Below are 23,885 nucleotides of genomic sequence, written 5' to 3'. Positions count from 1 at the left end.
AGAATCAACAGATAAATATTTAAGTTCTTTATGTATGTGCAAATAGAAATGAGAGAAGACAGAGCAGACAGAATCTTCCTTGACTTGAATGTTCTTATGCACATGGAATGATGGCACCGCCTCAAGTGAGAAGAGCTCAGGGTCACTGAACAATCCGAGAAGGATCAAGTCCAGAGCAGATGATGTAGCAGGGAGAGCCACTCCTGGCATAGTCACATCCTGTATCGGGACACTGATTGTAGTCCTGACTATTCTGCTTCTGATCTAGCTTCCTGCCAGCATGCCCAGGAAGGCAGTGACTGATGCCAAGTACTTGGGTGCCTGCCACGCACATGGCAGAGGCAGATGGAGCTTCTGGCTCCTGGCTTCAGCCTAGCTTAACTGGTTCTGCTGTAGGCATTTGAGCAGTGAAGTAATAGATATCTTTCTCTCTCCATCCTCTCTCTCCCTGTCACACTGCATTGTAAATGCATACACACATACATCATTTTTATTAAAAAACAAAACAAGAACACAGTCTAGCCTTCCTAGTGAAGACTGAAATATGAAACCCAAATTTAGCCCATGTCACTTTGTTGCAAAACTGAGTTTTATATCTTAAAGGATTATAAGGTAGTCTTCCTAAGCTGCTGGTCCCCAGAAGATAAATATCATATATATTTCTGATGTGTAGTAGTTAAGGTAGACTGCAAATAATGTGTAAGAATGAAACAACATCTTGAGATTTGGTTGCTGTTTTTAGCCCTTGTTTATGCTCCTGTGGAAATTTGGCCTTTCTTTTTTTAACTTTTTTTTTTACTTGTTGGATATCATGGTTAGTGGGTTAGTGATGGATTAAACTCACAATTATAGAGTTGACTGAAATTATGTTTTTACAGAAATTAAACAGAAAAGAAAGAAGGTGGATTGAGGGAAGGAAGAAAGGAAGGAGGGAGTATGGTTATTTTATTAAAACTGTGCTTATGTAATTCATGACATCCGTTCTCTTTATATCAACAAAAAACTTATAAATAAATAGTTTGGATGTCAAATTAAAGGACTTGATAATTGTTTGAGAACAAGAACCAGGGAATCTGCTATCAAAAGGGACTTGCAGTTTTATGCTCATGCAAGCAGATGGATGGCAAAGGAGCCGCTGGTACAAAGAAATGGAAATAGTCTAGACACAGATGCGACAAGTCATGGATTGGATTCGGGATATTTTGAGTTTACAATCCTTATAACATAGTTAAGTGGGGATTTTAGTTGGTTATGGACAACTAGTGATTAGTAGATGCCACAGTGCAGCCTGATATCTCTCTGGTTTAGTCAGTTCTGCTGGTAACTCTTATTCAGTCTGTAAGTATTCAAGTTTTAAAAAATTCAAAATTGTGCACTTAGAATCAGAAATGTTAATATTTTATAAAGCTTAATATAAACTCAATGTACACACAATGCCCTGGGTTGGAGGAGGGGAAAGAAACTGAAAACCTATACATTGTGATTAGTAGTTGAAAAACCTGGCAAACAAACAAGCAAACAGAAAACAATCAGGTAAATGTGGCAGTTCCCAAGAAGTGTGTGCTCATGGGAGAAGAGACATGAAGGATGCCAGTGCAGAAGCAGCCAGTTATTGAAGGCCAGGAGGAAACAGAAGTAGGAGCAGTGCCAACCCTCACTCGTGCAGTGGTGATGCATTTTGATAAGCTTTCACTTCTCCATCTGAAAGGGATATGAATATCACTGTCATTTAGGATTTTTAGAACTACTAATAAGGTAATATTTAAAAATATAACACATATTGAGTACTCAGTAGGTACTAGCTATTTGTGATATTGCTGTCATCAACATGAGTAGTTGTTTTCAGATTCTGTATCTGAATTTAAATATGTATACATTTTATATGAAATATTTTTCAAAAAGTTTATGAACATATAATCAAAACAACATGAGTGGACTTAATTTTTTTCTGCACCAAAATTTATCTTCTAATTCCATTTTTCATGCTTTAAAAAAAATTGCCAACTTATTTCAAATAAAATTAAAAGTGTTGCAAGTCAAAGGAATAGTTATAGTTGATTCCAAGATTTGGCTGTTGAAAATAGTACTGGGATACATATGCTGTGATACATATAAAGACAAGTTTCTCTTTCTACAACAGTTTGGGTCTTTTGGGCATATATCCAGTAGTGAGATTGTTAGATCATCTGGCAGTTCTATTTTTAGAATTTTAAGAAATCTTCTTACTGTTTTTTTTTATAGTGGATATCCTAATTTATATTCCTATCAACAGTGTATAAGAATTCCCCATTCTCCACACCTGCCCTAGTATAGATAATATCTGTTCTGACAGGATTGAGGTGATATATCCTTATGGTTTTAATTTGTACTTCTCTGATGGTTGGTGAGTTTGGTAGTTTTTTGTCTCATGTTTTCTGACCATTTCGATTTCTTCTTTTAAGGACTGTCTCCTCAGGTTCTTTGCTCAGTTCTTAACTGGACAAATGGTTTCGTTGTTGAATTTCTGAATGGCTCACACATTCGGAATGCCTATTCTCTGTCCTTGTGTAATCCTGAGGAGGATGTGGACAATGCAAGTCGCCTGAATCCCTTTGCAGAGAGTATCTTGAGATGGCTATGTACATTGTGTACATACAGTTTTACAAACAGTATTCTTTTTCTTTCCATGTTATTATTTGGATTCTTCTTCTTCTGCTCCAGAGAATCTCAAGGAGTTACTACTCCTGAAAACATACTTCAGCCAAGTTCTTGTGGATTGTATGATGGCTCAGACCATCAGTTTCAGGATAAGAGTGGCAGAAAGAGAAGTGCACAATTGTCCAATACCCGTCGTTTAAACTCTTGGTACTCAAGGAGTGGCCTGTGGAACAGGGAGTTTGGAAGCGATTCAGACTTTCAAGCTCTAAACCAAATCTACTGGAAAGGAAGCAATATTTTAGCAAGATTTTCTGGTGACTCATGAGCACATTAAAGTTTGGAAAGCCCGGGTTGAAGGAAACTTGTCTCTCTCGCTGCCTGGAGGATGACTTTCTGCTGAGATTAGAGGCTGATTGTCCTTCCTGAAGAAATCCAGGTCAAGAGACACCCACCGGTGTCTGACTCTGTAAAAGGCTGATCGTCTTTCTGTTCCAGCAAGGTTCCCCATAGTCCAAGAGCTATGACTGTGATGCTTAGAGTCCCAATCCCATTACAGTCTTGCTAGAAGCTCTGGAAAACACTGCCGGGCTTTGCTCTGTTCTAGTGCTGATTTCAAATCTTATTAAGCCAGGAAGTAGTGCCTGGCAAGTGGTTTATCCCGCCTTGGCTATTCATGCTTCCCAATTCATTTTTATTGTGCTAATTAAACCTCAAGTGATATTTCAAGTACAGATTGTTTTTTCCATTATTGAATTTTTGGCCAGCATATTAACGCTGTAGAATTAACGTGAGTCAGATGCTTACTCATTTGTGGAAGACTTTACATTTAAAAGATCTAGACTTGGCCAATTTTACAGATTCCTTTGGAAATTGCAATGACAGGGTGATATAATTTCTCTATAAATAAAAAGACTCAATCTTCCCTCACAAAACAGACACAAAATTGCTTTTTAAGTGGAACAGATTTCTAGATCATGAATGTGCTATGGTGTTCGTATTTATGACCTGTGTTAAAATGATTATGTAAGCCTTGGGAAGTAGTGTGCTAAAGTGGTGAATATTGAACCTTGGCCTCAGACGCTAGGTCTACAGATAGTTCAGTTACTTTGGAAGGTATATTTTGCTTTTCCAAGATTCATGTATTTTGTCAATTAAACAAGGACAAAATACTTGCCTTCAAGATTGTAAAAATTAAATAAAACAAGATAGTACTTGACAAGAGTTTGTGAATCCAGTGAAAATCCCCTAAATGCTAATATTGTTATTATAATTAAGCATTTTAGAGCTCTTGATTATGTAAGCTTAAGATTGAAAAAAAAACCTGATTTTAGAAAGAACATTGAGATTGTGGCACTGTGTTTCCTACTGAGAATCCCTTTACTCCAAACTTCTCTGCCTAGCGTTTCCAAGCTACTGTAGATTCGTCTATGAAGGCTAAAGAGTTCACTCAATACAGTTGTGGTTGTGATACGAAGAGAACTATCTCTAAGCTCCTTTGATGGTGTCTGGATGATAGTGGGGAAAGACCTTGAGAAGAATCACTGTGCTAGGCTCTAGCCCTCATGGTCCCTCCAAAGTCCACTGATTAATGCACAAGGACAAAGAAAACAGGAGAGAATCAGTAAACCACAAAAAATTCTTCCAAGCTGGAATAACAGATGGATGACGAATCACTGACTTGAAGGTTGGGAATGATGACTACCAAGCTGACAATGTGGAAAGCCGAAGGGAAATTACGGGGTCACCACAAAGCTCCTTAAATCAGAGTTCAGGTGACACTACCTACTGATTAAATCTGTTTTAGTCCATTCAGTCTGAAGGACTTCAGCCTTATCCTTCCTTTCGAGAGAAAACTACAGGCATTTTTTTTTCTCTAAAGAGGATAAAACAAAGTTTCTAGATATTTTTAGACAGAAAATGGTAGATTCATATTGTGATTAAATATTTCCAGATTCTTCCTCATCCAGGTGCGATTTTAGAGGAATATTATCGAAATGATTTGGCCAGTTTCTTTTTCACTTGTCTTCGAGACACTGACATTAGGCTGTTTACAGTATTTAGGTCAATGATGTAATCCTACAGCTGATAGTTAATAAATGCACAGTGTGTCTATTTGTACCCATTTCTAAAGATGTGTGAGTAGCCAAAGATCTCCACATATTTGAGGAATATTTATAGTATGACAAACACACAACCACCCAAGAGAGGAAGAAAGAGAAACAATTGTGTAAAACACAATTGAGAATGAATCATTTGCAGTCATAGAATAAAGATGGAGTACTATGAGGAAAGTCTATTCAGGAGGAAGAAGAAAACAAGTCTTAGAAATGAAATATATGTCAAAAGAAACAAGGTTTCAAAGTAAGTATGAAGGATTCTCCCTGAAAATAGAACAAGGATGAGAAAGGGTTAGAAATTAAGGAAAAGGTTAGAAAACTAAGTGGTCTATTTGAAAAAGCCAACACCCAAATAATGTGAGTTCTAGGTGGTAAGAAAACATTACATTGGTTTGAATTATCAATTTTTTTTCTTAGTTGCACATAAGGAATATTTACATACTATAGTTATACTTGTGTTGTAATTGATACTCATTAATAAGACAAAATGTGATAACTATTGTATAGTAGATAATTTAGCTGTCAGTAAAGCTTAGACACATGTGGCAAATTTTGTATCTTCCTCTAGACAGTGTAGTTTCATGATCTCCAAATGATGTGCGTTTGTGGCATGAGGGATTAAATGGAGAGAGTATGTGTTGATTGTGATGTGAGGATGTGGGGAAGTCTAGTACATCTTCAGGGTAGGAGGTCTGTGGGTAAAGCTAAAAGCAGAAATGAGAAAAATGTCAGTGTGGTATTGAATGATGTGGAGACCAATATCAGAAATTCTAAGAGTTGAAGTGGGTGCCCCTGGGAGCAGGCAGTAGCGTCACAGGATGAGACAGGTCCTCAGTTTTATCACAGTATTTTGATTATTAATTATAATATTTCATGATAAGTTTTCTAAAATTGTAGATTCTCCAAAGGATTTGAGTGTTTACAATGATATTTAGTCTCCAATGAATTTTAAATTCTCCAAACTGTATGACAATATAGCTGATTTTTATAAAACAAAATATATTTTTGAGGTGTTACTGACTGTGCTACTGATTTCAAGGAGGTTTCTCACTGAATCCATGTCTTAGACCATCCCTTAACACGTATCTTAAGAAATTGTCAAGCCTAATGGTAAATGAAATGGTGAAGAAAATGTGCAGAAGGGAGGAGAAAATGAACCCCTTCCAAGGTCACAGTTAGTTCAACCCATGTTGAGGATCTAGAGCTCATTGCTGAACACTATGCTCTCCTTTAATTAGCTAATTAATTAGTTGATTTTATAATACAGTTCCACGGGCTCTTGGGTTTTCCCTCCTTTTCTCCCCAAGCCCTCTCCCCCAACCGATTTTCCCTCTATTATTATAATAGTATGGTCCTTCAAAAACAGTCATAAATCCATCATTGTGCTAGTTAAGTGTGTCCTGACATTATAGGTATGGGAAATGGCAGAGTCTAGCATTGTATTGTAAAGAGATATTTAACAGTTTCAATGGGAGTCCATCTTGGATTTAGAAGTAGGCATGCATACTGCATTTTATCTTCACATCTCAATATAATAGTCTCTATTACACAGTTCATTTAGGTGACTATATGTACATGCATATTTACCTATGTATCTATTGATCTTGTATTTTGCATGAAGGTTGCCTTTTAAGAGAGAGAACATATGATATTTGTCCTTTTGGAATTGGCTAATTTCATTAGCGTAACAGTCTCTGGGATCATTTTGTTGCAAATGGTAGAATTTCATTCTTTTTTAGTTTTAGTGGCTGAGTAGTATTCCATAGAGTAGATGTACTGCAGTCTCTTTTTTGCGCTATTCTTTAAATTAGCATCTGGGTTGTTTCCATGTGCTTGCCATTATAGATTGTGCTGCTGTAAATATTCTCCTTTGGTAATTCTTACAATACTTCATTGCCCTGGTGGCTGTGGTGCTGGTGACTTCTTTGAAATTCAGAGAAAAGTATAGCGGTACTCCATAGGGATGCTTCTGAGAAGAGCTCTGAAGGGAGTCTTAGCTTCCGAACGTCCAAACTTGTTGGGTTTCCTTTTCTACAGGAGGAAATTGTGCGAGGCAAAATCTACAAATTTTACCCCAGACTAGCTTTTAATCGTAAAGAACCATGGTTTTGATAGTAACAAGTACATCTTAAGAGAAGGGTGCATGCAGCAAGGGGGAAGCTGGTGGATCAGAGGCGTTGGGGGTGGAGGCGGTGAGCAACTTACTGCTGAAGATAAATTGTCTTTTCTGAATTCAATGTCACTTCAGACTTGATGATGAATCACAGTGAACATCGATGCTGAAATGAGCATAGTCCCAAGCAGAACTACTGATATCAAGGATGTAACCTGATTCTGTTGGCAGGTCCTGACATATTGTCACTCCTTCTGAGACTCACTTTTATGTAGAACACACTGGGATTCCTCTGTAATGTAGGGCAGTGTAGATACCCAACAGGTATGATAGGTTGATGGAGTGATAGCAGCATCGATATAAAAGCAACTTTTAGCCTTTGAAATGTTAAAGTATCATAAATAATGTTCTTTTAAAATAGAAAAATCTACATTTACAAGTTACAAAATATCTGATAAACACACTTGTAGTTTTTCCAAAACAAAGTTTTCTTTTGAATAAAGATTCATATAATGTTAGTATACTCACAGTATTTAACTATAATTTATGCTCTTGAGGCATTCTAACACTGTGAGTTCAAGAATCATGTCTTTGAAAAACACCAACATTTCATTTGCTTCAATAATCACACTTGTTCAAATTTTAGGTTAGATTTCATGAATTATTTTTGTGGTTAGATTTATGAGTCACTTAAGACGAAAAGTGTATTTATGTCTTAAAAAATGTGATACATCTTGGGACCAGTGCTGTGGCATACTGGTTACAGTTATCTTCTGCAGTGGTGACATCCCACTGGGATTGGTTGGGATCCTAGCTGATTCACTTTTGATCCAGGATCCAATTAAAGTCTGGGAATAGCAACAGAAGATGGGTCAAATATTTGGAGCCTTGGCATCCATGTCGGAAACTTGGATGAAGCTCCTGGGTCCTGGCTTTGCCTGGCCAAGCCCTGGATAGTGAACCAGAATATGAAAGATGCCTCTTTGTCTCTTTCTCCCTTCCTCTCTCTTTGTAACTTTGACTTTCAAATAAATAAATATCCGTTCATTTGGATTTATTTGAATTAAATAAGTATTTTAAAATGTAGATGCACCTCTGCATTTGTGCTCTGGACCAAAGTAAACTGGATAGGAGGAGGCAGGGCTAACAAACAAGATAAGATGCTTGTACAGTGGCTGTTTATGTGCCAAAAACTGGATGAGTAACTTGGGCAGAAAAAGAAGACATAGTTCAAAATGCAAGTGTATTTTGACGTAAAACTACTATTCTTTGATATGAAATACATGTTTCCTTTTCCATTATTGTTACCGTACATGTTTTGATCAACATTACTTTGATAGAACTGATTAACTTTGCATCTTTTCAGAACAACACAAATCTGTTGCAGAAAAAAAAAAAAGATTGATTTCAAGACACAATGAGTTTTCATTGTCTTGCCCGGTTTAACCATTTGTGCATGACTGTTGACTTTTCTTGTTCTGTAGGTTTGCCGTCTGCCAGTTTGGCTGCATCCAATCTCACTGTGGAGGAAGGGAAGTCTATCACATTGTCTTGCAGCGTGACAGGCGATCCAGTTCCTAATTTGTACTGGGATGTCGGTAATCTGGTTTCCAAACACATGGTAAGACTTGGGCTTGGCCCAGTCTCAGTGGAGAGACAGCAAGTGTTTCAGAACTTAAGACTGAATTCAATCTAGTGATGACCATTTACTAGTACATATGGAATTTATACTGAGTTTACTCTTGATCAGCAAAGATTCATGTGAGTTTACGTTGTAGTTCTATATTTCCCATTCAGTGGGGAATCATTGTACACCCCCAGTGACTTTGTGTGAGTGAGCAAAGTGAGAGGCTTTCCTTATGGCTTTTTTCCCTTTGAGGAACGTAGGGAGAAATCCCAGGATTAAGTGATTTTCACTTATTACCCACTTTACACCTAGAATGACAGAATGACTTCCTTTGAGTCCTGAATTTGATTTCAGCTTTCTTGATGTTATATATAAAACCTCAAAATGTTGAATTCTAACCGATGTTTTTTTTGCCTGTTCATTCATTTGTAGAATGAAACAAGCCACACACAGGGCTCTTTAAGGATCACTAACATTTCATCTGATGACAGTGGAAAGCAAATCTCTTGCGTAGCAGAAAACCTTGTAGGAGAAGATCAAGATTCTGTCAACCTCACTGTGCACTGTACGTAATCAGACCAGCATGTGTTTTTAATAGCGAATGATCATGGGCTTTCCACATTTATTATTTGGGCACTGTGGATGCTGCTTAAGTTTGTTTACAAAGTATCTGCACTGTTCTGTGCATACTTAATTAAGAAACATTGCCAGCATCTTCCACTTGCTCTCTTTCTATCTTATCTCTCGCCCTCCTTGACTTCGTCTTTGTGTGCCATTCCCTTTTTCTAATAGAACATATTTGGAGTTTATTATTCTCTTTTATTAGTGATGCACCTTAAATTTTGATAAAGCAGTTTCTTACAACCTTTTCCTCTGTGAAAGCAATAGGAAAGTTAAGCATTGGTGGTTGTTTGCAAGTGTAGTGATTGTCTGTTGACCCAATAAAACATCATCAGTTTGGTTTCTAATGGAAGATAAAAGGAATCCTACTTCAACAATTAATAATTATTAACACCCATGGAAAATATATTGCTGTTGTTTTATATTTCTATGTGTACTAAAGCCGATGTGTAAGTTATCAGTGTTTCTAAGTTGAGTATAATGTGCATCACTTTTTAATATCATAAACATTGCAATATATATTTTAAATTTTATTTATTTGCTGATTTAAAAAACAAAATGCTCCCTTTCTCTGGGTTGGTCCTTAAATATCTACAAGGGAGGCCAGGAACTTAGTTCTGGTCTCCATCGTGGATGGACACAACCGCTTGAGTCATTGCCTGCTATTTCCCAGGGTTTGCATTAGCAGGTGGATGGAATTGGGAGCAGAGCTAGGCATGGGAACCCAGAGAGTTTGAGATGGTATATTGGCCATCTCAACTGGCCTCTTAACTGGTGTGCTAAAGACTTTCCCCATAAGATATAGCTTAAAGTTCCAGATTGTGGTGCTCAATGTCAACACACATTCAATGAAAATCACATAGATAATGTAGGTATTTTATGTCATTGCAAATTCTAAGCTGTTATAGGTTAATGAGGTCTTATACTGTTTGGGTTAGCTTGTGAATGACAAACATAAGTGTGCCTATGTGGGCGTAAGAGTACAGCTAGTGTTGACACTCTAATTAGTGCTAACTTGTATCATATGTTCAGTGTGTGATTATGGGACTGAATGACTGAAATCATTGGCCAATGTCCTTTGTCACTCTCAGTGTTTCTAACTGTGCCCAGTAATAGTGTATCATTATCATTGTTATCTCATTTTTGGCCCACCTGGAAGCCTGAAATCATTTACAGCCAAATATATGTAACTAGCGTCCAATTATGTGTCCTTCAATCAGCATCTCACCAAATGCTCATACAAGCATTGTGGAAGGAAGAATTGGCAGTGAGAATTGAGGGTGCAGGTTGGGGGGTAGAAGGGGAGTGTGACTTCTCCTCCCTGTCTTCACGTGTGGTCCTGGGTGTATCTGGTTTGTGACTCAGACCTGCAAGTATGTGACTCTTCTCATTTATACACATTTCAATTACATACTAATTTACTCTCTAAAGATTACTAGGACAAGGCCTATGATAAAAAGAAATGGTTAAACTTAGCACATTTTAAGTTCTCAATACTGCATTTCTTGTTTTTTTTCTTTTTCATATGTTTATTTTGTTTTTAATTTTTGTTTTATTATTTTTTAATACTGCATTTCTTCAAATGTAGGGCAGTATGCATTGGTTGAGTTTAATAACCGCTAACTCCAGTGTGAGAAATTTCAGCAGGCAACTGGAACTCTTGCTGTAGAATGTGAATGTGAATTAGGTTAATTATGTGCTTTGCTTTGTCTTGAGTCTTATTCAGGAGTAGTTATGTGAACACAAAGCAGAGTATCATCAGATTATCTGCTTGATCTAAAAGATTCAGCTTGGGTTAGCATGTATAGGATCACCTGGTCTGAAGAAGTGATTTTTTTCTGTTGAGATGTAAAGAGCAGAAATATCGAACAAGTGATGTTTGGGATACTCATTGCGAAGACCCATTGAGTGTGTTCTTCCCTTAGCGTAATGACTGAGTGCCATCAAGAAGCAGAGAATGAAAGGGCTACTGTGCTAGACATGAGCAGCCCTGGGTTCCTGTTTCAGAGCCGCCTCCCTCAGGAACCTTGATCAGTTTTCTTAATCTTATTGGACTTTGGTTTCTTCTTCTGAAAAACGATGCTGTTACATCTCAACGGCTTTCTCCATTCCTTGTTTAGGATGGTGAAAGTGAGATCACACTAAAACAAGAAAATGATATGCTATTTTTAACACACACATTCAGTATAAGTTCTCTGCTTAAAAAATACTCTTTGTTTTGTTTTTCTCAAATCATAGAGTGCTTTAAACTTACTGTGGAAATAAATAATCCTCTATTCTGTTTGTCTGGCTTAAATTAAACCTCGGACATTCTTAAAGGATCAGAACAGTGACATGCAGATTCATAGCAAAATGGACAATACTACGATATAATTATTTTAAGCAGTGTTTGACTTTTACAAATGTGAGAGCATCTATTTATCATGTTTGATGATAGTAATTCTGCACCATCAGAATCTTTCACTAAGTTGAGTAGTTTGTTTTGTTTTGGAAAAATTACATGAGATCAAGACTTTAGCTAAAACTTATGAAGTCATTTTTTGGTTATTTGTATCATTTGGAAAAGAAGTCCTAAAATGGTATCTCCACTATTTATGGTTATATATCAGGTATACACTATCTTAACAAGGTTGATATGCAGAAACCAAGGTAAACTTTACATGACTCCTTTCCACCATTGGAAATCTAAGACATGTTTGGGTTTGGTTCCATTTAGACTGAAGAAATTTGAAACATGACCGTGATGCATGGGTCTTAAGTGGAGCAGAGAAGGTAGACTTTCTGAAATCTCTGTAGGAAATTAAATCAACCAATCAACTTTGATGATACTGCAAAATATCAGTGGATTTCAAAGGTGCTGGTTGTGTGTTTTCTTAAACCAAACACTGGTTGAATAAAATCCTCTGTCTAAGAAATCTGGAGATGCGGTGAATGTTGAGCTTTCTGATGCTATTAACTCTCTTTTTTTCAATCTAGTTGCACCAACTATCACATTTCTCGAATCTCCAACCTCAGACCACCACTGGTGCATTCCATTCACTGTGAAAGGCAATCCCAAACCAGCGCTGCAGTGGTTCTATAACGGGGCAATCTTGAATGAGTCCAAATACATCTGCACTAAAATACATGTTACCAATCATACGGAGTACCACGGCTGCCTCCAGCTGGACAACCCTACCCACATGAACAATGGGGACTATACTCTGATAGCCAAGAATGAATATGGGAAGGATGAAAGACAGATTTCTGCTCACTTCATGGGCTGGCCTGGAACTGAGGAAGGTGAGTACTGGATGCTTTTGTATATGGGGAGGGAATAGGCCATACCAAGTCAGCTGCTGACACAATGAGGTACACAGCCCACCACCCACAGACCAGTCACTTAGCATACTTAATCTTGCTTATAAGTCTGTAGATCAACCTGTGTGTTTTTGGGGTGCAGAGTGAGAAAGTTCGCGATAGAGGAGAGTGATAGAAATATGCATATCTTCATAAGACCTAGGTTGGGGTTGGTGTCTCTTTAGTCTGAATGTCTGAATGCCATTGGCCTAACAAAGTTATGGGGCCAAACCTATGTCAAGGGATGGGGTTTTCATTCTCCTCAGAAAAGGCATCAGGGAAGGAGCAGTTTTGAAAAATAATCAGATATACACAGATTGCTAAATTGTGATTGTGTGCATCACCAGTTCATGGGAAAGAGGTTATTACTAGTTATCTTTTGTTTTTTTTTTTTTTTTTGGTCGTAAGTGTTTAATGATAATTTGTATCTACAGCGACAAAGCCATTGCAAAGACACAGGCAAATGATTTGTGATCAGATGGCTCCCAGAATGTTCCAGATTTATCATCTAGCCCCTTGCCTATTCGGAATGCAGGAGTCTGCTTTTGCATGCATCCCCTAGATTCTTGCTTCTCTGGACTCACTGGAATGAGTCACCGCTTTGCTAGATTCTGATTTGTTTCTTTAGGCCTGGCAATGATGCCTATGTGACCAAGGATAGGTCACCATCGGGGTTCCACTCTGTAGCCAGCAGGTGAGACTCAGTGTGAGTTCCAGTGTCAGTAGGACGCTGTCGAGTAGTATCTGCTTTGGTTGCTGTCTTCAGTGGTTCGCTGGGATTGGAAGAAGTGCATAAATACATATGAGAGTAGTAGCTCTCAGTTAATCCAGGTTACAAAGATAAGTTGGTAGAGGGAAGGGAAAATAGAAATAAAGAGACCTGTGATGCAGAGGCTGCCTTGGCGGCCAGTACTTGTGTGGCTTTCAGTGTGGCACCACAGACAAAAACGTGCCTGCCTGTGCCAAACAGCCAACGAAAATGCAATAGTTCCTACAGCTTGTGTTCCTTTTACACTGCTAGTTACCAAAAACATCTTTGTAAACGAATACGCCTCCTTAGTGTGTTCAAAATGTGATTTGGATTATGGCAGTTTGATTTACAAACAGCCCTTCTGGAGTGTATAAAAGGAGCAGTGTTTGGATGCAATGCCCAGACATCCCTAGTACTCATTGTCATTCGCATTAAATCTTCCACTTAATTGAGAGTTTAGCCACAAGGTTCTGTTGGCTGCAGTCAAGCTCTGGATTACTAAGCGCCTTCCTGTGTGCTAGAGGGTAGAGAGAAACATCCCATAGGAATCCTGAGACTCTGATTTGGGACAACAGCCTTTTGTTTGTTCTTACATCCACATTTTATTTATGAATAAATTTATGTTCCCAGGAAGATTGCATGGCAATAGAGTTTTCAGTACCTCCTGTGCCACCATGGTGTTGCCCATACTTGACAGTTTACGTTCCTGGGGATACATTTGTCACAAATACAAAACTGAATTTTGAATTTTAAAATATTGTAATTTGGCCTTTTGCCTTAGTCGTTAAGAGCTGCTTGAGATATTGCGTGCCATATCAGCACTGATCCCTGGTTCCTGACTTCCAGTTTCCTGATAATGCAGACGCCAGGAAGAAGAGGGGCTGGCTCGAGTAGCTGGGTTCCTGCCATTTATATACAAGATCTGGATGCCTTCAGTCATCTTTTTGTAATTGGGGGCGCTGGGGTCTGAACCGTAAGATAGGAGCTGTCTCTGAAAAATAAATTAAATGATTATTCAGGCGCAAAACAGTTTTTAAACCTATGCACAGTTGTTTTTCTGAATGCATATGTTCCATGAACTTTTTAAGTGCCCTTATATTAAGCTCCCTACTGTATTTGAATTTCACCAGCCTTAACTTTTTAGAGTTGTGTGGTTGGAGCGGGATTGAAGGCTAGGGTGTGGAGTCTGAAATCTGTGAGAGCTCTGTGTGCTTCGCTACATACTTAGCACTGTCAGTGTAAAGCCAGGAGCTTCTATTGAAGATAGGGTTTTGATATGTTTTCTTTTGAACATTTCCAAGAACTCTTGTCCATTCGGCCTCTTTTTTATCTAGCATTCCTCTTAGTTTTGACTTAGTTGGTGGTGGCAAAGAAATATTTCTGGCATGGAATATCTTGGAGTCTCTCAAGTATTCTGTTCAAGTAAATACTTATTTCTGTGTGAAATTAAAGATAGTTTCTACAAATGCATTTTTTCTCTCCTTTCTCTTCATTTAATTATCCATTTTGTTAGGTCTTTAAAATATAAATATCCCTTTTTTCCCAAGTATTTAGTCAAAGACCAGCCTCAAGGATTAATACATGAGAACAGAATTGAAGGAGACTTGTCCCAGGGTGGGAGTGGATATAAATGGCCCCAGTGGACCGTAAATAGTGTAGCCAATTAGAGTGACCTCACTTGGCATGAGGGATCGAATCTTTGTAGGATTTATGATATTCGTGGTCAGTACCTACTGACAATGATCTCTCACAGAATTGCTTCTTTTCCTTCTTATCTCTCTTTTACACTAAAGAAAAACAAGCAAATACCTCATACAAAATAGATATTTCCTGCTGTCTTAAAGGTCCATTCCAAGTTGAGGCCACCAGGTCAAATGTGGTTTTATATTTCTTCAGTATTTTTTGCAGTCATCATATGGTTAAGGATGGAGAATCTTAATCCTCACCCATCTTTTTGAGAATACATTTGGCTGCATTTTTCCCATAACAGTTTTGTTAAGATAGTCATAGTCTCTCAATATTGCACATTTTCTAGCATACAAGGAAACAGGCAGCCTGGGATTACTGTAGAAGCACATTTATTTCCTCAGAGCTAGCCAAATTGATAAGGTGTAATCTAGGGTCTTAGAGTCCTTCACTTAGTTTAGAACTGTGATGTCCATGATCTCACTTTGCTTAGGAGCACACTTGTTTTTTTTGTGAATGTTTATTTATTTACTTGAAAGGCAGAGTTATAGAGATGCTTGTGGTTTGTGTGTGTGTGAGAGAGAGAACGAGAGAAGGAGAAAGGGAGAAAGAGAGAGAGAGAGAGAGAGAGAGAATCTTTCTTCTGCTGACTCACTCCCTAAATAGCTGCAGCGGTTGGGGCTGCTGTCAAGCCAAGTCTCTGGAATTCCTTCTAAGTTTCTCACATGGGTGCAGGAGGCCAAGGGCTTTGGCTTCTTTTACTGATTTCCCAGGCACATGAACAAGAAGCAGTATCAGAAGTAGAGTAGCTAAGACTTGAACCATGGGATGCTGATATCACAGAGGCAACTTAGCATGCTGCACCACAAGGTCAGCAGAGGCCTGAGAAGAATTTGAAGGTTCCCAACATAAAGAAATGATGCAGACATGTAAATGACAGCTGTCCTGATTTGATAATTCCATGTGGTATATGTGTGTTGAAGTATCACATTGTACCTCGCAAATGTGAACAATTTCTGTGGGTCAGTTAAAAAGAAAAAAGGTTTTGGGCCCAGCGCGGTGGCGCAAGTGGTTAAAGTCCTCGCCTTGCACGCCCGGGATCCCATATGGGTGCTGGTTCTATCCTGGCAGCCCCGCTTCCCTTCCAGCTCCCTGCCTGTGGCCCGGGAAAGCAGTTGAGGACGGCCCAAAGCTTTGGGACCCTGCAGCCGCGTGGGAGACCCGAAAGAGGCTCCTGGCTTCGGATCGGCATAGTATCGGCCGTTGCGTTCACTTGGGGAGTGAATCATCGGACGGAAGATCTTCCTCTCTGTCTCTCCTCTCTGTATATCCGCCTTTCCAATAATAAAAAATAATAATAATAATAATAATCTTTGAAAAAAAAAGAAAAAAGGTTTTAATTTTTTGAAAAGAAATAGGAACATAAATAGAAAATGAACAAACAAAATGTCCGTACAACAAAAATTGGTGGGCATGGAAGTCAAGACTGCCTTTGCACCCTGGTGTGGTGTGGAAGCAATGCATGAGATGACAGTCACACTGCCCTGCACAGGGAGCTAGTGTGGGCAGATACACTAGAACCAACTGTGGCCAGGGCAAGGAGAGTGTGGGGTACAGACCGTGAGGATGTGATACATGCATTAAAGAAAGCCAGGATTCCTGAATACCCTCTCTTAGGGGTGTGGGACCCTGTAACCTCCACCACAGGCCCATCCAAAGGGGGTGCAATGGGAGATATTGCATACCTTGAGATGTCAGCAGTACCCAGTGCCCTCCCATCGCTAAATCATTGGGAACCCAACCCACTCAGGCCCTGAGAAAGGCAGAAAGGATTTTCCCAGTCTCTGGATGCCAAATTGATCATTTTGGCACTCATGTCGAAGAACTGAACTCAGTTCTGCTGAGGTTAGGGATATAGTTAAGACGTACACTGTGACTTTCAGCTCCAAAATGAAATCTGGAGAAGTGCAGTGCTTATCTTTTTAGCACACCAAAGAGCATACCTTGTGACAATCACACTAGCCATTTTAGTTTGGGTTTCATTTTCCCTAACACCGGGCTCATTAGGGTGAGTCCTTCCTGACTCCCTGCACAGCAGCTTCCTGCCCCCTGAAGGCTTTTCATTATATTTCATTTTTAAATTCATCTCCCCAAGGCTTCCCCACCACCTAGTGATCCTGATTCCGTGACTCTGGGCTTAGTCTTGGTATTTTTTTTTTATTATTATTATTTCTAAGACCCACAGTGATTCATGGAACAATGACAGCTAAGCATCTCTACTCTGAAGGAGAATTCTGAGCTTCCTGTTTTTCTGTGTGTGACTGAATGAAAGCCAGAAAATTCTTTGGTCATTCCAGGCTTGTTTTTAAAATTTTCATTTATTTGTTTAAAAGGCTTAGCAGCAAGTAGGTGGACACACACACACACACAACAGAGAGCAAGAGAGAGAATCAATGAGAATATTTTGGGCCCTGTACGAGAGCCTAGTGGTTAAATCCTCACCCTGCAACTGCCAGGATCCCATATAGGCATTGCTTCATATCTCAGCTGCTCCATTTCCCTTCGAGCTCCCTGCTTGAGGCCTGGAAAAAGAATCAGGAATGGCCCAAAGCCTTGGGATCCTGCACCTGTGTGGGCGACCCGGAAAAAGCTCCTGGCTGTAGCTTAAGATCACCTCAGCCTTGGTCATTGCAGCCACTTGAGGAGTGAAACAGCTGATGGAAGATCTTTCTGTTTGTATCTCCTTCTTTCTGTATATCTGCCTTTCTAATAAAAAATAAAATAAATCTTAAAAAAGAGAATATTCTATCAACTGGTTCAGTCTCCAAAGGGCCACACAGCCAGCAGCTAGAAACTCCACCTGGGTCTCTTCCATGGGTGACGGTGGACCAGTTACCTGAGCCATCCACTGTTTTCTTCCCGGATACATTACCATGGAACTGGTTCAGAAGTGGAGCAATCAGGACTCCAAATGGCACTCATGTGGAATGCCAGCAACATTGCAGATGGAGTCTCTTTTGAGAAGTAATAACATTTTCCATCTGGTTAGAAATCAAAACTCTGGACTTGGTCTCCTGGTCAAACCCCTCTCTTCCCTTCTCCAAGTCCAAAAGAGAAGCATATGTGGAGTCTTGCACCTTGCTGATGTTTCAGGTCCCTTGCTGCCCATGTGGAAGGGGTAGGTGTGCAGGATGGCAGGAGGCTTCACTTGTCAATAGCTTTGTCTGTCTTGTGACCTGAAGTGTTTGGAGTTCATACTTGGAGTTCCTTTTCTGGAAACAAATGTGGGTTCTTTGAGATTAGAGATGATGCAAGCCAGCCCACTGTAGCTGGTAGAAACACTGCATCCAGATGCCCCTGGTGGGTGGACCACAATTCCTCACACAGATTTCTCCCATGCTATCTCCATCATATTCACAGGGAGCTCCCACAATCCCTGCCCTTTGAGTATTCAACCCAAGACAAATGCTACCCGCATCCTTGTCCACTCCTTGCCTTCACCTTCTCTGACAGACATCAGGTTTTTCCCTGTGAGCCTTCTGCCTGCAGGGAATATATACCACAGACCCAGAGTGATTCTGTGGAGCTTCTCTCCCACCCCTAACCCCTCCCCAACACACAACCACTACCCCAGAGGGGATGAGAGGTGGTGGTGTGGCAACACTTCTCCCCAAGAAACTGCTTCATAAATCCCTCCCGACTTTCTCCTTCCGGGGGAACCACTTAACATCTTAAGGTGAATCTGACATCTCAAAAGATACGGATTCAGTTTTCAGCCAGTTCCTTTGCGAATCTGCCTCTCAATGGTTCACATCCACTTTTGTGTCAGTTATTGAAGCAGGAAGTGTCTCATTTAGCATCCTGTTACATTAGAATCTGGAGCTTGAGCCATAAGTCAGCTCTCTGGAGGAATGGGAAGAGAGGGTGCAGGGCTGCTTCTGTGGCAGAATAACCAGGCTCAAGACAATGAGATTTGTTTCCTTGCTTGGAAGGAAGGCAGTAGGGTGAGGGGCAGGACTGGATAACGAACACAGTCCTAACCGCTAGCAAAGGACAGCCTCCATTCACTGAGTGCTGACAGTTGGAAAAGCACTGCCCCTGCTCCTTGCAGTGGCTCCCTCTGTTTTGCTTCCAGAGACCAACTTGCAACTCCTGGGGATGTGCTACCGTCACTATTCAGAGCACAGCTGAAGATAATTGGAAATTGTGAGCCACATGAACTCTTTTTTTTTCTAAAGATTTATTTTTATTATTTTTTTTATTGGAAAGGCGGATATACAGAGAGGAGAGACAGAGAGGAAGATCTTCCATCCGATGATTCACTCCCCAAGTGAGCACAACAGCCGATACTATGCCGATCCGAAGCCAGGAGCCTCTTTCGGGTCTTCTATGCGGGTGCAGGGTCCCAAAGCCTTGGGCCGTCCTCTGCTGCTTTCCAGGGCCACAGGCAGGGAGCTGGAAGGGAAGCGGGGCTGCCGGGATAGAACTGGCGCCCATATGGGATCCCGGGCGTGCAAGGCGAGGACCTTAACCACTTGCGCCACCATGCGCCGGACCCGCCACATGGACTCTTAAGGTTCTACAATAGGTAGAGCCTCTAATATTTTAATATTGACTGAATTTATCTGAAAGACAAGACAGACTAGTAGTTGGCCAGCCAGAAAGATAGAAATCTCCTATGTATTGGTTTGCTACCCAAATGCCTGCAACAACTGGTGCTGGGACTCGAGTGAAGTCGCAAGCTGGAACTCAGTGAGGGTCATCCACAAGGGTGGCCATCACCACTGCCTTCTGGAGTATGTGTTAGCAGGAAGCTGGAGTGAGGAGTGAAGCTGGGACTTGAACCCAGGCCATGAAGTATATACATCTCCCAAGTTGTGTAGTAAGCTTTAAGCCAAATGCCTGCCCCTAAGAAACAGCTTTCAGTGAGATAAATTGTTTCTGTTGACCCAAATGACTTCTTCAGAGCTAATGTTTGAATGTGGGATCTTCAGCATATTTTGTCCACACTGTCCACAAAGAAAAGCCTCAGCAGAGTGCACAGGACTCGGAGTTTTCAACTCAGATCTGATTCAGTTTCAGGTATGAGTTCTGTCCCCCATCTCCTGTATGGCTTTGAGCATCTCTCCCTTTCTCCCTCTCTTTTTCTCTCTGGAGTTCTGGCACCTTCATAGGAGGTTGTTGTGAAGTGGAGTATGATGGAGTGCCTGGTACAACACCTGGCCTGTTAGTGGTGGGCCTTCTCCATGTCTGAGGCTGGCACTCAATATACAGTCAAGAAGATCTAAGTGGGTCACCACACCTTGCCTTGTCTTTGTGCTCTGCACCTTTAACAGGTCTGGCTGTGTTCTTCCCTTTCAGTCTTTGGTTTGCTCAGAGTAAGGACCCATACAGAATATGTAAACACACAGGTGCCCTCTAAGTGGGATTGTGTGCTGGAGTGGGATAAGTGTGCTTCAGGAGGCTTGGCAGAGTGTGTCAGATGATGGTGATGGCAGGCACACATTCAGAGTGTAGGGTTATCTGAGGATTCTCTGAAGATTCTGATGTATCCTATTTAGCTTACAGGCCAAAAATAAAGACCTGCTTGAGATGAAACTGATCCAACCTGTGGTTGTCATTGGAATTCAATCTTCCATGTAGATGAGTTCCTGCATAAACTGGCGTCTGTGTGGAGAGGGAGGGGAGATTAGAAGTAAGGACAGTTGCTTTTGAGGTGGAATTTGAAGCAAAAATTAGTGGTAAGGAGATCGCTTATGAGACATTGGGAGGAAGAAAACTGGAACCTGTGTTAGCGTCATCTGATCAGATAGCGCTGGTTTCAAGAATTTTGAAGGTCATGTACTTGTGTGAGTGTGAATGCATTAGCAATAGACTTGCTTACTGAAATCGTTACCAAGGAACCAAATGCTGGAGGTTGGGCACAAACCTTGCCAGAGCACCAGATGACAAAATACCCTTGATTTTGTCAACTCACCATTCCTTTCCTTATGCAGTGCAAAGAGAGTGCCTATCTTGCCCACTCATTCAGGAAGAATGTCATAGCTCAAAAATGCTCATTCGCACCAGCAGTAGGAGTTAGTGACTTACACTTCCTCATTCAGGAGCAGTTGCCTCCTATGCGAAATGCACGTCAGGAACAAACTATAAATATTGGAAGAGTTTTTCCCACAGCTTCTTATTCTGTACCTTTTATCCAAAGATTCATGACGCCTGGAGCAGCAAGAGCTGCACGAAGCACGTAAGGCTTGTCCCCCACTGACAGATTTAGTTTCGGTGCACTTGAGCCAAAGAACCAAGTGAGAGCAAGCGTCTCCAAGTGTAGGAAGATGGAAGGGCGTCCCTTGGCCCCATGCTTCCGTGGGCCATGTGGCAGGACCCCTCTCTTGCCCTGATAGTCAAAGAAAACACTGATCTACCTGCTCTCCTGCCTGAAATAACTGAGAGGAGTGTCGTTTGGCTGCAGACTCATGGTAATCATGATAATTGAGATTTATCCTTAACTAACTCTTTGTTTCTCGAGAGAATGAACACCAACTAATTATGCTTCCCAGAGTTACCCAAGAGATGTAGGAGCCAAGGCGGTTAACTCCTCCAGTTCCATGCAAGACCACATTTCAGTTAGAAATGTAAGACAGATAGTCTGAAACCCCCAAGATGATTTTGGGGGTCTTGAGTTCATCCCACTGCATTGAAGGGGAAGGGGAGAAAGAACTGCTGACCAGAGGTTACCAGGAGCTAGAAACTACTGGACAATGTGCTGGAAGATAATAGACAACTTGCTCTTACCTTTACAATATGAGATCCTTTGCAATACTTTTCAAAATAACACTAAGTAGAGTCTATGAATAGAGTTACATGAAATGTCTCCTTTTTTTCCTTTAGTATGTGAGAGGAAAAATAAAAGCTTAAAGAAAAGAAACAGATGTGTCTTTCTAGCATGGATCGTTATATTTATTTTGGCGGCAGAGTGGAAAATGAACACTCCTGTCAGGCTACCTCTCTTGCCCACCTTTATTTTCTGTTTTACAAATGTGGTTTCTCTTCGACTAGAGAGTCAAGCATTTAGGCAGGACAGTTTACATGAAATCATGGGATTTGCTCATGGGCTTTCTAGCTCAGATTAGAAGATGGAAATTAAAAGACATTCTTTTTAGGCTACTTTGCACAGATGGGATTAAGAGGATGGGACTGACTTAGGTTTCCCTTTGCTGCAGAGCCTTGGTGGGACCATGCCTGTGCTTGTAGCAGGGTCTCATCACTCTTTTCTTGTGCAATATTTCACACCTGTTTCCAGCCCTACTCCTCTGCCCGCAATTCCGGATAGCATTCCTTAAGAACAAAATTAAAGGGAGCTGTGGCACTTTTGAATGCTTGGTTCAGCAAGCAGGATTGGGCTGTTACAGGACCAGATATTTGTACATGACCCTCATTTGCCCTTGGTTGGGGGAGGAGTGGCAGCTTCTGCTTTGCATGCTGGTGGGTTGAGAGAGGTTCTCAGGTTTCCGTGTTTTATCCCATAGAGACTCCCAATACGAAGCCTTAGAGCTTGAGGTCAACTCTTGCTGACAACTACTAAGATTGATTTCTTGATTGAGAGTTACCAGGAAAGTGTCCTGGGATAAAGTAATCCCTCTTTTCAAGTCCCCAAGTCGGATGGCCCTCATTTCTCTTTCACTTGTTCTGTTTGTGTTGGATTTTACATCCCTCACAGTCACAGAGCAGGTGTTTATCCTCATCTACTTTTTAGCATTGAATATCTCTTACAGAGGTTCCTAGCTTTAGCATATAATGGTATATAATGGTACATAATGAGGGTATTTAAATGAAGTCAAAAGAAACCAGTGAGAAACTAAACTTTAAAATGACAGGATATTTTCGAAATTTGATCATTTCCAGAAGTCTAAACAGGAGGTGGCAATTTTTTTGTGTCTGCATTTGGGATATTAATAATCACTGCGTTATTGGAGTGTAAACATCATGAGAAATTTTGCTTGGCTCATACATTGCTAGACGAAAACTACAGTTCTTGATGGGCTGGGATCAGCTAGTGGAAGGGACTGTTGTTGGTAATGAACTGCAGATTAGCACGCCTCCCATGTGCAGGCTTTTTGAATCTTTGCCCACTGAGAGGCAAGTACACTGTCGTCAGAAGGAGTGCAGTCTGCTTGGGAGGAAAAAAAATCCTGTTATTGTTCCTCCCACATTGTCTTTCTGCGAGTTTCATAATCTTAACACTAAATTTAGTTCTTAGTGACAACGAAAGTGAAGTTACAGTACTCCTCGTACATCTGGGAAAATGAAGTTAGGAGAAATAATGCTTCTCAGAAAGTATAGATGTGGCTTAACAATGCTGCTGCCACACATGGTGGAGAGAACTTGCACTCAAAAGAACTGTATGTGTACAAAGTACCTGTTTTGGTCTGATCTTTTTGCTTTTGATCCCATTCCAACTCCATTTTTCTACACCAAGCATTTGCCACCCTGGCTTGATTTTGTATTCTTGGATCTCGCTAGGGCCTCTGTGTGGGGAGTGTGTTTGGGTGTTCCTTTTTCTTGTGATGAAGCAGCTTAAACCTGTACGTCATTCATATTCACTGAGGCTGTTTGAATATGTGGCTGAGATCAGTATGGCTCTGAATCTTGCCTTTGCATGTCAGGCAAAATGTACGTAGTCTCCACGTCGTGACTGCAGGCCTACCTGTCACAGATATATGCTCTGAGAGAAGAAGAACAATCAGTGTTTCCTGTTTAAGCAATGACAGGCTCATAGCCAGGGCAGCCTTTAGTTCTAAAATAGCTGAAAGGACTTAACTGGAACTGCTCCTGTTTCACAACTTAACTTTGAAATCCCTTAGGACTCTCGTATGTTCCAGATAATCTGGGATGTTGATTACCCTATAAGAAATCGTGTTCTGCTTACTTTTATCCAAGTTAGTAAAATTTTAAGTCAATTTAATGAATTGTAAAGTAAAATAATTTCTGTCTTTCCTA

At 40.5% G+C, this 23,885-nt stretch overlaps 1 protein-coding gene across 3 annotated transcripts in view; it reads left to right on the top strand.

Moving 5' to 3' along the window:
• NTRK2 (neurotrophic receptor tyrosine kinase 2) overlaps positions 1-23,885 on the top strand; it is a 347,706-nt gene that overhangs the window by 49,348 nt on the left and 274,473 nt on the right. For all 3 annotated transcript variants that reach the window (XM_040963515.1, XM_040963514.1, XM_040963513.1), the window contains exons 6-8: positions 8,352-8,488; positions 8,927-9,059; positions 12,092-12,397. In XM_040963515.1, coding sequence (XP_040819449.1) covers positions 8,352-8,488; positions 8,927-9,059; positions 12,092-12,397 — 576 coding nt within the window. The remainder of the gene's footprint in view (positions 1-8,351; positions 8,489-8,926; positions 9,060-12,091; positions 12,398-23,885) is intronic.

This window comes from Ochotona curzoniae, unplaced genomic scaffold (assembly GCF_017591425.1).
Source record: "Ochotona curzoniae isolate NIBS_2020 unplaced genomic scaffold, NIBS_Ocur_1.0 scaffold_3208, whole genome shotgun sequence".
NCBI classification, from domain to species: Eukaryota; Metazoa; Chordata; class Mammalia; order Lagomorpha; family Ochotonidae; genus Ochotona; species Ochotona curzoniae.
Note: the sequence above shows the minus strand (reverse complement) of the source record. Positions and strands in the feature narration are given on the sequence as shown.